General features: G+C 35.7%; 1 protein-coding gene across 2 annotated transcripts in view; it reads left to right on the forward strand.

The window, feature by feature from the left end:
• Window positions 1-16,171, forward strand: part of PPP2R2A (protein phosphatase 2 regulatory subunit Balpha) — an 89,660-nt gene that overhangs the window by 50,995 nt on the left and 22,494 nt on the right. For both annotated transcript variants that reach the window (XM_059372035.1, XM_059372043.1), the window contains exon 3: window positions 4,751-4,848. In XM_059372035.1, the coding sequence (XP_059228018.1) occupies window positions 4,751-4,848 (98 nt within the window). The remainder of the gene's footprint in view (window positions 1-4,750; window positions 4,849-16,171) is intronic.

A 16,171-nucleotide genomic window follows, 5' to 3' on the forward strand; every position in this document is an offset into this window, starting at 1 on the left:
TTGTAAATAACCCTGTTGTGGACTTACAGATCGCCTCTATTTTTTAAAAATGGTATGGAACATTAAAAGGATTATTTTCTAGGATTGAATTTATTATAATTTTTCAAAAACTGATAACCTGTATTTGGTCAACATCGCCGGTATATAGTGTGATATGGGAACACTCTTTAGAGCCATGCTTCTTCCTCACCTTTTGTGCATCATGGTACCCCTAAAAGGCAGTTGTGTCAGTATGACATGCTGAGGTAAAAAGGTTGTTCAGATGGGAGGTTAACAGATTTGGGTGCTTTGCAGTATCCAGTCAAACTCATAACCCATCTTAGCATACCAGTATGCCATGGCCTGTGCAGTTCAAAGCTCAGTTTCATAGTGTTCTTCATAAGTGATGTTTTGGCAGCATTTGATTTTATTCTCCCTTTTATTCCTCCTTTTCATAGTCCTATTTTCAGTGAGACCCTGTGAGATCTTGGCATTTCATGAATCAAAAAAACCTTAAAAAGCATCATCCACAGACTTGGGGAGATTTAATAGGTGCTTGTGTATATTAGATGGTTATTATGCTGATACATGTGGCTTAGCATCCAGAAATCATGGTATTTCTTTTCTTTTTGGGGGAAGGGATGAAGGAATGCCATTGGCACATCCCATCATACAAACCAGAAAAATACTTACCTGGAGTATGGCTGTATTAAATACATGAAGTATAAAAATCACAGCAAGGAGTCAAGTCTATTCACCTACCCCTTCACCAGAAACAGTTGCTCTGCACTGTTTAACTAAGCAGTGATTTGGTTGGCTATTTCTGAAAATTTCTCTTTGTTCATTGGCTTTTGGCAAGATGAATAATAACAAACACCAGTATTTTAAGAATATCTGTAAATTGAGAAAGTTGTATGCCTTTCACCCATCGTTTCTCTTCCTTCCAAAAGGATTTAAAGTAGGTTGACTTCTGTGGTATATAGTATCTTTATCTTCAGTTCCTGCCCTTCCCTAATGTTCATTGTCTTTCGATTCTTAGGCCAGTTATTAATTGTTTATAGGATTTCTCAGCCTATCAAGTGTGCCTATTAAAATTTTTTGTACCCTTGCTGCAGAGGTGTTTCAGTATTAAACATTTATAACATCACTTTACTTTGGCATTCTAGCTGTTACAAAATAACCATTCCTGGGATGAGTGACCATTGTGAGAACAAATTTTTTTTTTCTTTTTCAAATTTTTATTTAAATTTTAGTTAGTTAACATATGTAAGAACAGATGTCTTATTATTCTTATTGCAGCTTGCACTAAAATACTGGTCTTTTTCTATTCTTCTCTCCCTCCTCTACCGCCCCCCCCCCCCCCCCCGGCTCTGTTACATGTGCACAGACACAGAACTACACACCTCACTTTGCTTTCCCTCCCCATCTCATAATTCAGTGACTGCATTATAAGTTGCTTCATGGACCAATACTGTCTTAAATTTTTTGTATATTTTTTTTATTTGACAGAGAGCGAGTGAGGGAACACAAGTAGGGGGAATGAGAGAGGGAGAAGCAGGCTTCCCACTAAGCGGGGAGCCCGATGTGGGGCTCAATCCCAGGACACTGGGATCATGACCTGAGCCGAAGGCAGATGCTTAACAACTGAGCCACCTAGGTGCCCCCAGTAGTGTCTTTATAACCTAGGGGTAGTGTATTAAAGACTGCTTTATTACTTGATCCCTGTTCCGTCTTCTAAGGATTATTTAGATGTGGATTTCCCATCACCACCATCCCCATTCCACATCTTTCTTCAGCCCTTTTTACTATAACGACCTTCTTTCTGACTGATCATCTCTCGATTTTTTTTTCCTGTCCGGGTCCTCCAAGGAGGTTCATTGGAAATAGAGCCCATCTTGCAGAATACCTATCCCTTCTGCTTTTCACTACTCAGCAGGGAGGTGGTCAGGCTCGTCATACCATCATCATTGACATGTATTAAGGTATAGCCATGACAGCTCATCTACTAAACAAGCAGTTGTGATTTAAATGAATGCAACAATTTGTACCCGGAAAAAAGATGAAATAATGTAAATACTGAGCAAATCCTGCCTGTTATTGGTTAGATGAACAGAAAAATGAATCTGGTGTTAGGTGTGAGCATTTTACCAAGTCAAGAGTTTGAGAGTTTATTTGATGCAGCATGACTTTTTATATTCAAACTAAGTAGATCATTTGGTGCGTTACCCAAAGAAACCATAAACTAGCAGGGCATTAGGGGAAATTGGCTGAGTTGGACTGACAGCAGAAGGAATTTATGCTTGTCTGAGGGCCTTGAATTTATTTATTTATTTATTTATTTATTTATTTATTTGACACAGAGAGATCATGCCCTGAACTGAGGGCAGAGGCTTAACCTGCTGAGCCACCCAGAAGCCCCTGAAGGGTTTGAATTTAAAGATAATTTTATTATGTATGATTTTTACCTTATTCCCCAATTCTAGAACCTAATCTTCAAATAAGTGAGTCCATATATTCTGTCTCATATTGTTAGCGTCTACTTACTTTCTGTCTCAAACTGTACTGTAATGTACTTGAAGTGAGGAGACTTTGTTTTTAGTCATTTAACATATTCAGTACAGAAGTAAGTACAGTACACAGCACCAAATAGAACAGCTTTAATGTTTGATTTCTTTCTTTCTTTTTTTAAAAGATTTTATTTATTTATTTGACAGAGATCATAAGTAGGCAGAGAGGCAGGCAGAGAGAGGAGGGGAAGCAGGATCCCCGCCCAGCAGAGAGCCCGAGCTCTCTGCTCCATCCCAGGATACTGGGATCATGGCCTGAGCTCAAGGCAGAGGCATTAACCCACTGAGCCACCCAGGTGCCCCTAATGTTTGATTTCTTAATTTATCCCATTGCTTGTGCAGTAGTGTGTTGCTCAGTATTTACATATTAAATATTTAATATTTACAGTGTAGCTTTTCCAATATTATTTTATTGTTGATCTTTAGTTTTTTTACCATTGTGATGGGAAAATACACTTGGTGTGATTTCAGTCTTAAATTTGGTATTTGTTAGGTTTCTCTTTATGTGATTTAATTAAGAGATTCTCTGTACTTGAAGAAAATATGTATTCTGCTTTTCTTGTGAATGTTTTATATGTGTATTTTAGAATCATGTATTCTGAAGTATGCTTCAAGAAAAAATGTTCTTGTTGAAAAAGAAAAAAATAATTTAACTAAGGGTATTCATTTAAAATAAATCGTGTCAGAGGTGAGGTGAGTGGGGGATGGGTGAAGCAGGTGAAGGGGATTGATAGTAAACTTAATCATGATGAGCACTGAATATAGAATTGTTGAATCATATTGTACACCTGAAACTAATACAACACTTTATGTTAACTATGCTAGAACTAAAATAAAAGACTTAGTAAAATATAGAATGGCTTTAAAAAATATTTACATGTGTTGTTTGGCTTTACAGAGTAGTGCAGTATATTCAGTTTACACCTTTACGTTACTTACGTATGCAAACACCAAACTTAATCTTTCCTCCTGATACCACTGACCATGAGAGGCTTCTGGAATAAGGTTTTTAACCTGGAGGTGGGGTGCTGTCCATGCCTTCTGAAAGGTATATGCAAATTTTTGTGCACACTTAAAACATACGCCGTTACATGCTGTGTAACTTTCAGTAGATTCTCAAGAGTGTTCCAAAAAGGTAAGGTGTCTTGGACCTAGGCAACGGAGAAAGCAAAGAAAGCTTTCCAAAATCAAACTGGTCTTGGAAAAATCACTAAAAAGAAAACGATAAAATGCAGTGTTGTACGGATTATTGATAAAGATACGTTAGTAATTTTAAAAATTTAAGGTAGACAGCATTCTTTATTATATCAAGTCAGCATCCTTAAATTCTTACAGTGAGCCTGTATAGACCAGAAAATGACTCTTCTCTTGTAGGACGTTTACTTACTTCAAGTGCATATGACATAGTCTTTAGTAATTTGGCTTATTTAATACTTTGTAGTGAAGAACTTGTTAGTAACAGTGGTAAGTTTTACAGAGTAGTTGCTTTATCTTAATGCCTAATTCTGCAACTTGGATTTTTTTTTTTTTCTTAGCAAAATGGCTCTAGTGTCAAAAAGCAAGTGAAAAACCCTTTAATTTTATTTGAAGTTACTGTGCAACTAGCACTGACCTCAGGTATAACATGACTGATTCTACTAGCCTTTGTGTTGCCACAAGAGCTGTGCAATATTGAAGGTGCAGTGGTGCATTGCATTTCTGCTATATGTGTGTTCTGTTTGCAGACTTTTGTTTGAGAGGCCATAATTTGAGTTAATAATTTTACTATTCTATCTGAAATCATTTTTACATTTAAAATTTTCCCCCATTTCAGTTATATCTGCTTTAATTTTGTAGGTTTCCTTTGGGTTTGCATAAAGAACTTTATCAGAAGTATATAAGAAAGAAAATTAACAGAATTATTAATGGTTAATGATGCAATCAAAATGTTTCACAAATTGTTGTTTTAGTGAAGTACCAGTAACCCACTAGTATTTAAGTTATTTATTACTCCTGTTCTTATTAAAATATTCTCATATTTATTCTGGAGAGAGTGTTTCTTTGGAGAACCAAAATATTCATGAAAGAACCTTAGAATTACTTATTTCTGATGATGGTTTGATCTATATGGAACATGTTAGGGAAAACATGCTAAGTTCTGGAATTGTAATAAGTTGGGAAAGAAAAACTAACATTTTCTCTTTGTTTTTGTTTCAATTATACAGCAGATATAATTTCTACAGTAGAATTTAATCATTCTGGAGAATTACTAGCAACAGGAGATAAAGGTGGTAGAGTTGTCATCTTTCAACAGGAGCAGGAGGTAAGTGTTTAAAGTTTAATATCTAAATTTCAGTTTGCTCTTGGGGCTAGAACTTGTGTTGCACTGAAGTATCTCATTGAAGGATGTTGGCTTTTTTTTCTTTTAAAGAAGTACCTGTTTATTCAAGCAGAATATCTTAACTGATAGATAGCTCTGCTTTTCTTAGCTTTGTGTGTGTGTGTGTGTGTTTGTGTGGTTTTGATTTAAAAACACAGCACTTGAATTGTTAGAAGATTTGGTTAGAGAAAGGAGTGGGAAGTGGTGGAATTAATCCCAAGAGTTGAACTGGTTTTGAAGCCTTGGACCCCCCCCTCCCCCCAAACTCCGTAAAGCAAAATTGGTTTGTTGTCTTCTCAGTGCCTAGTTTGCTTTGTGTAATTGGGGGTGGGAGGCTAGTTAAAAGGAAAAGCTGCTCACTTATTTTGATATCAGTTCATACTAATACTATTAGTGATTTAAATCGGTTTTAAATGACAATTGCATGTATACCTATGTAATGTAATTTACCCTTTTTAAGATGAGTTGATTTGAAAATTGTTTCCTTTTCTCTTTGAAGAAAGGAATTTCTCATTGAAGACTCTTGAGATTAAAGTGAGTTTTAAATTTTGTTTTGGGTATAGCTTAGGCACACTTCTAAATCTAATTGACAGGATTTCTCACTAAAATTTTATGCTGAACAGAATTTGTCACACTAGATTTTCCCTTGTTCTTTCCCTCCAGTGATAGATCAAAGTTTAAACCTTATTTAAAATCATTCGCTTTGAAACATCCTGTCCCTGTCTAGATCCAAAGAGGGTTAAAATAATGTGCATAAATTGCAAGGGTTTACAAATAGATGTCTAAATCATAACAGAGAGTTAGGTTTTAAAGGATTGTGAAGTTCCTTAAATAAGCAAAGAATCTAGTAATAATACTACTACTTTGCACTTCTATAGCGCCTTTGACCTGAGGATCTCAAAGTGCTTTACAAACACTAATGAATTAATCCTCACAACACCCCAGTGAGGTAGGTAATTTAATTTTAAAAGAAATGATTAATAGTGTCTGATTAGAAGATGCACAAACACTAAATATGTCTCCTTTTATTATTTTTTTGGTTGGAAGACAAGATGAAAAGACTCAAGTTTTTCTTGTCAGAGACTGTTCTTGTGGGAAGTGGGGTTGGGGGGGCAAAATCAATTTTCTGTTCCTGTTTCAAGCAACTAAGATCTTGACCATAGGATCTTGAAATACATAGAGTTGAAATGGAACCTTACAGATCATTACGGTTTCCCTTTCTTTACAAGTGAGAAAGTCAAGATACTAAGAGATCACTTGATTAGTGGCAGAAATAACAACTAGAACCCCAAACTTCTGACATGTAATCCTTTCAGTATTCTTCAGTGTCTTTCATGTTAGATAACCAAAAAATGAATGTTAATTTTGTTACTCAGAATTTTTTTTTTTAAAGATTTTATTTATTTATTTGACAGAGAGAGAGAGAGAGAGAGATGAGGAAGCAGGCTCCCTGCTGAGCAGAGAGCCCAATGCGGGACTCGATCCCAGGACCCCGAGATCATGACCTGAGCCGAAGGCAGCGGCTTAACCCACTGAGCCACCCAGGCGCCCCTGTTACTCAGAATTTGAGCTGGCATTCCCCTAAGCATTCTGTGCCCTTCAGTGTTTTTTGCCTTTTTTTTTTTTTTTTCCCCTGGACGTGAATGACTTGTCTGTGCTTTGCTTCTATTCAAAAGAAAGGTATTTGGAGCTCTCCGTAAATGTACTCAAGAGTAACAGTTGAAGCTGTCAGTAATACCTTAAATTGCAATAAAAGGTCTAACACGGAGTTACTTGAAACTGCTTGAACTTTACTTGTATTGGGAAACACTTTTTTTTTTTTTAAAGATTTTTATTTATTTATTTGACAGAGAGATCACAAGTAGGAGGAGAGTCAGGCAGATTGAGAGAGAGAGAGAGAAGCAGGCTCCTGTTGAGCAAATAGCCCGATGTGGGGCTTGATCCCAGGACACTGAGATCATGACCTGAACCGAAGGCAGCGGCTTAATCCACTGAGCCACTCAGGCTCCCCGGGAAACGATTTTTGAAGCAGATAATTTCTTTTGTGAAATGCTATAGGAGATTCTAAAGTACTGACTTATTTTTAGGATTTTATTTATTTGGTAGAAAGACAGCGAGAGGGAACACAAGCAGGGAGAGTGGGAGAGGGAGAAGCAGGCTTCCTGCGGAGCAGGGAGCCTGATGTGGGGCTCAATCCCAAGACCCTGGGATCATGACCAGAGCCGAGGGCAAACCTTTAACGACTGAGCCACCCAGGCACTCCTGAAGTACTGATATTTAAAATAACATGCCCTGATAACGAGAATCAGCAAAATAACTTTTTGAGAAGGGCCACTGGTATCTATCATTCTTAACTGCATTTAAGAATTCAAGACCAATTCATTATCTAGAACTTCAGATTAGTAGTCTGTCCACTGAGAATTACTTCGTGTGAGTATCAGTATTTTTAAGTGAGAGATTAAATAATGATGATGTAGTGATTGATTTTCTTCTCTGAAACTTGATCTTGTTAATATTAATTTGGTGCCTGTTACCTAATTTATTGTCCACATTTTAAAGCCTTATCTTTTACTGGAGCTTCTGGTATAGTGCTTGCTGTATTCAAGACAGTCACTGTTGACGTCACTGATACTATATGTGCTGCCTACATCTAGAGGCACCTTTATGTCAGTACCTAATATATGTAGATTATATTTTTATGAATACACATGTATTTTATCTGTAAAACAGTGATACAGTTTGAAAAGTGGCCCTTTCCTAGTTTTTAGATAATTGTAGGAAAAGTTTATATCAGAAGGCTACATTGTTTAGTTTAATAGCAGAGCTCTGGAATTAGAACTTTGATTTCTAAATTTCAGTCCACCTTCTAACAATCACAGCTATTATGTGTACATTTCAGGGCACGCTGGTGCCTGTCCATGGAGCATGTCTTCACCTCTGATGATGATACTAGGCTGCTTTGTTTGCAAAACACAGTGCCATTTGCATTATTGTCTTTATCTTCTCACCCCTTGGCTGGGTGAGAACTTCATTTAACTGATATATCAGACTGATACCTTTAACTCGGCCTGTCTCACTTCTGTTGTGCTTTAAATGTGGCAGGACCCCTGCCTGTCATCCTGTTAGGTACCTCTTGCTGCCTGTCCCTCTTTTCTCCTGTCAGAGAAACTAGGTATTCATTTATAGGGTAGGTCTTCATTCAGTTCAGTATATATTTCAGCCTGGTGATCCTGTAACATTTTTTGCTGTCATTCGGTAATACTTTTCTAACTAATATGTTCTTAAAGTTTTCTGTTTGATAGAATCTCTTGATAGAAGCAGTCATGTAGGGAAATTGAGGCACAAGGATAAGATGATTTCCATGAGGCATCCTACCTCTTGTGTTTTGATATCCAATCAAGTGTTCATAGCATGTCCTGAAATAGGTCTTACTAATTTATTGCCATAGCTTGTATGTTAATAGCTTTTCACAACAAAGTAGTTGGTGGGATATATTTTTTTGATAATGAAAATATCAATACAGTTGTTCTTGGGAGATTCCAAGCCACTGTTAGGTGTGCTTGGTTTCTGTACTTTTTAGGGGAGCTTTGTTTTTATGGGTGCTCAAATTCGGTGGTTTGCAGTTGTTGAAATAGCAGGTTTCCTCTTGACTTTGGATTGCTCAGATCTTCAGTTTTCTCTAAGGCTTTCTGATGTACATGATAAGTTAAAGTGTGTGGGGAGTGATTTTTTAAAGGAATAATTAAGGAGAAACGTGAGAAGGAGAATTTTTCCTTTTTTCAGTTCTTCCTAGATTATTGTATAGCCTTTGGTTTTTGTTTTCTATGAGTGCTAGTAATTTGCCAGGATTTTTCTCCCCTCTGTCTCTCTCTGTTTGTTGCTTTGTGGTATTCCTAAAGCTGCTCAACAGGATATAGAAGAAACCTTAGAAATCATGCTTATCACAAAAGATGGGTGGGGGTTTAAAAGATTGAATTTTCTTCTTAAATTATTTGGAAAGACTAGAATGGGGCTCAAAATCAACAAGATGTTGTTTAACAGAATTTAGTATTATCTATACAAAGGAGTTGATCTAGTTTGATGTTTAAGTGAAGGAATAGAACCCACTCACTGTTCTAGGGTGATGTGGTAGCATTCACTTAACATGGTGTATTTACTGAGCGCCAGTCAGAACAGCAAATTCAGCAGTGCCAGTGAGGAATGGTCAAAGTGACTGATTCTGTAATAGCCGGGAGAAGAGATGATTTAGAGTCTTGATGTTTAGAGATATGCGTGAGAAGAAAATGATTAGTTTATTTTGTATGTGGAAATAAATGCACAAGAGCTGGATGCCCTTCTATCAGGAATATTATAGAAAGAATACACTAGAAGTTCAAGAAAATACCACTGTGGTATCTTCCAAATCAACATATCTATTAAATGAGGTTTCTTTTCTAAGCTACCAGGCTTTCACTATCTCCCCCCCCCCCCCCCCCCAATTCTCTGTTTGACCTAAGTTTGTGTTTTTCAGAGTGCAAAATACTGGAATTACCGGGGGACATATATTTCAGATGCAGATTCCTAGGCTGTGTCTCTGAACCACTAAATCAGAATGTCTGGAAGCACGAGATTCCACTTTTATTTATTTATTTTTTTTAAGTCCTTTGGGAACTTCACCTGATAGAAAATGTGAAATTGAAATTGTCTATATTCCACTACCAGGGTAATGGAAATATAAAATATAATATAAATATATATATATAATATAAATATAATATAAAATATAGCTTCAGGTTTATATTATCTAAAAATACATTTAAACTGTTTTCCCAAGGTAGATCTTATGATACATAGAGAAAAATGCACAGAATCACAAGTATATAGTTCTGTGAATTTTCACAAAACACACTTGTCTCTCTCTTCCCCAGATCAAGAAATGGTATATTACTGGCATTTCAGAAGCCTTTTCTCTTCTTTCTTATCACTACTACCCTCTACCAAAGCTAACTGTGAACTTGTTTTGCCTGTATTGAACTTTATATGGTGCATTCATAGAAATTAAATGCTAAAATTTACAGGGTTTTTCAAGGGCTCTCCACCTTTGGTGTCATGGATTTCCTCCACCCTGGTCAATTCTGTGGACTTCTCAAAATGTCTTAGATGCATAAAATACATAGAAGGAAACTATATTGAAAAATATTTTCAAGGTTAAAACACATTGAGTAATATGTGTTCTTTGTGGACAACAGCTTGGGTGTGATTTTAAAACCTGTCATTTCTATATTGACAAAGTCACAGGTACTCCTAATGATGATTTATCGCCTCTATCCATAATTAGAAGAAATGCCGAATTTCAGCTGGACATTAGTGGGATAAATACTTGCACCATATCCAAGTTCACAAAATCCCTGGGTTCTTTCCATGGATAAGATAGTAATAGGGCCCCAATTTAACAGTCTCTAGTAATGTAATCTTCTTTTACCAATAAAGAGATTAGGGGCCCAGATGATGGGCCACAATCATACAGTTAATAAGGTGAACCCTTACTCTCTGTCCTGTTTCCCTGCCCATTTCGACCTGGGTGTAGCAGTAGTAGTTTTTCTGCCAGGCCTGCCAAGGTCGCTCAATCTTAATTATAAAATTTCACAGCAAAATAGTGAAGATGTATGCTTATTTCCTATCTGTGTCTCAGTGTATCACCAATTTATAAATGACTTGAAATCAGAGAAGATAATTCACTTTCTAAGATCACACAGCTAGCGAAGGTGGGTAAAAGCTAATGCTGTATAAATTGTTAGAATACCCACAACGTTGAGTATTGTTTTCAACAAATGAAAAAAATCTGTCTCTGCTAAGTAATGAGACTTAAGTGGTATAAATCACACAGGAAAATCAGGTTCATCCCTTTATAATAATGAGGAAAGTACTGGATCTTAGCTTTTTAATAGTAGCCATTAATGAGTGATGTCTTCACACTCTGTGGTAGGCTTAAGGAGGGAAAAATTAAAAAGAGTTTGAATTGATAGTTTAAATACCTGGAGAAGTTGTCATCTTCATTTCTGTTTGTTCATGGATTCATCCAGCAACCTCACCTCATTCATCTGTCTGTCTCCACATTTCTGTCCAACCAGCTGTCACACACTTACCAACTACCTATTAACTTTTGAGGTTCTATCTCATTTAGAATATTACATTTTTCAAATGTGGATTATCATTTAAAGTACCTTTGCTGATTGCTGAGCTTGTCAGAATGATGGTCACTAAACAACTGTTAGACAAAGTAGGATTCATTTAAGTGTTATTTTTCTTAACAGTAGATTAGATCTTGAAAGGATATTTTGACATATTAAAGTAAAATTACTTTTCCACTTCACCTCTTGTCCAGAAATTTGAGTTAACCATATTTCTTATATTGTCCTTCCCAAATCCCAACAGCAACAAACAGATCAAAATCTATGAAACTAATAATACCCAGTAATTTTAGAATTTACTTTTACTTCCCTCTTCTATCGTCTCCACAACATCATACAATACTACTACATTGTATTTTTCTCCTACTACTTCATTGTATTTTTCTCCTAAGTAATTTTTTATCTCTAATTAAAAAGTCATGGGGATGCCTTGGTGGCTGTCGATTGGACGTCTGCCTTTGGCTCAGGTCCTGGGGTCCTGGGATCAAGTCCCAAATCGGGTTTCCTGCTCAGGGGAGAGTCTGCTGCTCCCTCTCCCTCTGTGCTGTCCCTCTATCTCAAGTAAATAAACACAATCTTAAAAAAAAGTCATCATACTCATTGTAGATAATGTAGTAAATAAGGACAAAGGTGCAAAGAAAATATCTGCAACCACCAAACAAAAACAAACACTTTTGGTGTGTTTTTAAGTTTATCTTTCTAAAATGATGTTATAATATATTTAGGGTGGTGTGGTTTTTTTCTCCCTTGCATAATGTATGTAAAGACCTTTCATATTGTTAAAGATTCTGAATCATCATTTTTTTTTTTTAAAGATTTTATTTATTTATTTGACAGAGAAAGATCACAAGTAGGCAGAGAGGCAGGCAGAGAGAGAGGAGGAAGCAGGCCCCCAGCTGAGCAGAGAGCCTGATGAGGGGACTCGATCCCAGGACCCTGGGATCATGACCTGAGCTGAAGGCAGCGGCTTAACCCACTGAGCCACCCAGGTGCCCCCTGAATCATCATTTTTAATGATTATATGGTATTCCATTACTGATTCCATTTACTAATTTAATGTAGTCTCTATTTTTAGATACTACGTAGAGTGTTTTATTTCTTGTTTTCTATCATAAATGACGCTATAAAAACATTCTTTTGGTGGAATTTTTGAAGAACTAATTACTGTTCAGAACCTTCTAGAAATTAAGTAGCTGGATCTAAGCTACTTTTTAGTCATATTGGCCAGATCTCTTAGTAAATTTTACCGATTTATACTTCAACCAAAAATTCCTCAGTAGAGATAAATAAAATAAACAAATTGATAGTTGAAAACACATTTTTTACTGGGTTTTAGTTTTACCTAACCTCAATACTTGGAGTTCTTAAAATTGTTTGCTCTATGCCCTGTTTTTCTGTTGGTGTGTTTGTTAAAATGATTCTTACAGGCCACGTGTTGTGAGGAGAACAAGTTTTTTCATTAGGCTGTGTTTTTCAGTTTTGTAGATTGACTGCCTTTAACTTTTGTTCACTTTTTTGTTTTTGTTGCTTTCCTGATTCTAAATTACTTAGACATTTACTCACATATCATTTGTCCCATTCAGTTCATTATCTGGTTGAAATTTATTACCCTTAATAATACGTTTTCAGGATCTTCCCCTCCTCTTACTTTCTGTGCCTACTCCCAAATTGACAGGCAGGTGATTCCAACATACTTACTGAATATCTTTTCACAATGATTGTTTTAAATGTATCTTTATGAAACAATTTTTTTTTTAAAGATTTTATTTATTTATTTGACAGAGAGGGAGGACAAGCAGGGGGAGCAGCAAAGGGTGAGGGAGAAGCAGGCTCTCCACTGAGCCAGGAGCCCGACACACAGGGGTGTATACTAAGACCTTGGGATCATGTGTGACTTGAGTCGACGGCACACGCTTAAATGACTGAGCCACCCAGGCTCCCCTCATTTTTCCTGTATTGTAATTGAGTTGTATAAACAGATTTTAAAATTCATTGAAGTTGCTTCTTTCTCATATATCTCTTTATGTTCTTTTCAAAATAAATGACTTGGTCAGAATAAAGCGTGTTGGAGGTTTCCTAATTTGAGAAACTGACTTAAGGCTTCTTGATTTTGAGGCCATTATATGTTTAGCTGTATCATGTTGTTTCTAAACTGCATGATGTGGATGGATTGGACTTCCTGTCTATCTGGAAGAAAAACTGATACTTGAACATTACCCACTTTCTCTTTTAATTCTCAAAACTGCCCTGTCACACCAAAGGGAGTGAGGATAAATTCTGTTTAACACGTGAGGAAATTGAGGTCTGAAGATTTTATATTTAATGAATCTGTGAGGTAAAAACACACAAAATTAGTAGAAAGAATTCTTTCTTCCCCCTTTTTTTTTTTTAAATCTAGCATTAAGTGGGGTCCATCTGCTGAATCTTGAAACTCAACTCCTTAAGAGTCTAAAAAGTTATCTATAAAGTGCATGTTTCTTAGTATAGTATGTATATAGTAGGCACTCAGTGAAGGGGCACAACTTACTGAATATAATTTAGTAAGTTCCTGCAAAATCTTGAGGTATTCCACCACTGTCACTGTTATTGGGGTCAGCTCAGAAAATGTTTGAAATTTCTTTTTTTGTTTTCTATTTACATCATTGATGTATTGATGTTGTGATTTGATTTATTCTAGAAAGTTCCACTTGTTTGCATTGATAGTGGCTTGTTATCAGATACAAATTGATTTATCTCACTGTCCATGAAGGGTCCTTTTCACAAGTCTCTAAAACTCCTTAAACTACTTCCAAATAGAAAACAAATTATTCCCTGACAAACGTAAGATTAAAGTAGCATTACTAAACAGTAACTAAGTTTTAGTAGTGTTGTTTGGAAGCTTAAAAAATATCCATTCTCATTTATATGAAATGATTAAAGTACAGTTCATTTTTACTAAAACTTACGTATTGTTCAAGGAGCAGAGGAAATCCTCCATTTTCAGAGTATCATCTAAAAAGGAGGAAGTTAGTAAAAGCACAGTGCAGTTATTTATATTTAGAATTAACTGTTAATGGACTATCGGGTGATGTTCTTTTCCAAGATTATTTTTAATGTTCTTTTCCAAGATTATTTTTAATTCCTAATACTTGATTTGTTTATCATGGAAAGTATGAACAAATGTATCATTTTCACAAAGAAAAAGATAAAAATCCAAAATCATCCCATCTCATGAATAAAAACCAATTGGTGCATGTTCTGGTTTTTTTTGTTACTGTTTTGCAGAATGAGAATCATGTTGAACATGTCATTCTGTAACTTTCAGTTTTTATATCTATTGATGTTTACTCAGGTTTACTCAAGTTAATCTAAGTGAAGTGATGAGACTGTTAAACAACTGTTGAAAGGAAAGGAATACATGTGTAGTTGGAAGAATATGTCCAGTCTGTTTTTATAACTTAAGTGACAAAAGTGCCAATAAAAATGTTGCTTTTGGGCACCGCAGAGAATGGGTATCAGGAAGTGTTGTGCCTAAGTTAAGATGGTTGAGAAACATTGATTAGCGATTGGATGTAGTTGGCTCTGTAGTATTTCATAAGTCACTTGATGGACATTGAAGTTGTTTATGCATTAAGTTGATATATCTTTGCATATATTATACTTTGAAGTGGAATTGTTGAGTATCTGTATTTTTTAAGGCTTTCAGTAAGTATTGACATTATCCAGAAAGGCTGTAAAAATTTATATTTCTGCTAGTAGTATATGATTTTGCCCATATTTCGAGGAACATTAACATTTTTTTATTCATCAGTTTAAGGACAAAACACTGTTTCTTAATTTTGATTACTGATGATCAGTTATTCATAAATATCTCACCATTTTTTATGTAAATTGCCAACTTTTGACCTTTGCCATCTTTCAAGGAAAGGTGTTAATATTTTTCTTAGTGATTTTTAAGGACTTTTTATACATGAAAGACCGTAACCTGCTATCATAAGATACAATTTTCTTGCTAGTATGCTTCTTTTAATCTTTAAATATTTATTTCTTAAGTTAGATATCAGCCTTTCTCTGCTCTTTGCTTGTGATTTATACTAAAAAGTTCTTCTTCACTGTCAAGATACATAGAAATTCACCATTGTTCTTTTCATTTTGATGCTTTTACTTATTTTTAAGAATTTAATTTTTCCTTCTGGATTTTACTTCTGTATAAGAAATGAAGCTCAGTCCTCTTGGCCAATGGTTGGTTGGTTCTAACACCATTGAATTTTATTATTGTTTTATAAATTTTGTTTTGGTTTGCTTAAACCTCAGGGGCCTACTTGAGTGCATGACATACCATAGCAAGGTCCTCTCTTCAAGGAAACGAACCCATACACATAGGTGTGCAGACGCACGTACTTTGCACATCACCTCCTCCTCATGTGGATAAGTGTGTTCTTGTAGATATGTATTTTGTTTTTGTGTGCTGAATTCTTACTCAACTATAGCAAAATATTCTGTAACCATTTCTAACTATATGATACAGTATTGCCAACCATGTATATGTTGTTGTACAACAGATCCCTAGAAAATACCCCTCAGCCCTGTATAACTGAAACTCTATAACCACTGAACAACTTCCTGCCCCCTTTCTCCTCCCAGCCCCTGAACTGCCATTCTCACTTGCTGTTTCTACGAAGTTGGCTACTTTAGATAACCTCATATATGTAGAATCACGAAGTATTTGTCTTTATCTGCCTGGATTGTTTGATTTGGAATTCTTTCCTCCTGGTTCTTCTAAGTTGTAGCATATGATAGGGGTTCCTTTTTATAAGGCTGAATAATACTCATGTGTATGTCACATTTTCTTTATTCATTTGTCCATCAGTGAACATTTTAGTTTGCTTCTACCACATAGCTGTTGTGAATAATCTCTTTGAGATTTTGTTTTCAGTGCTTTCAGATATATACCTAGAAGCAGAATTGCTGGATCACAGAGTAGTTTTATTTCAAAAAATCACTCCTGGTACTGTTTGCAAAGTGGCTGCACCTTCTGTGTGCTATGTTTATTTTTATACTTTATTGAAATATACTCAAAAAAGCACACAAAGCATTAGGAGATTATTACACAGCAC

This window comes from Mustela nigripes, chromosome 1, assembly GCF_022355385.1.
Source record: "Mustela nigripes isolate SB6536 chromosome 1, MUSNIG.SB6536, whole genome shotgun sequence".
Taxonomy (NCBI): Eukaryota; Metazoa; Chordata; class Mammalia; order Carnivora; family Mustelidae; genus Mustela; species Mustela nigripes.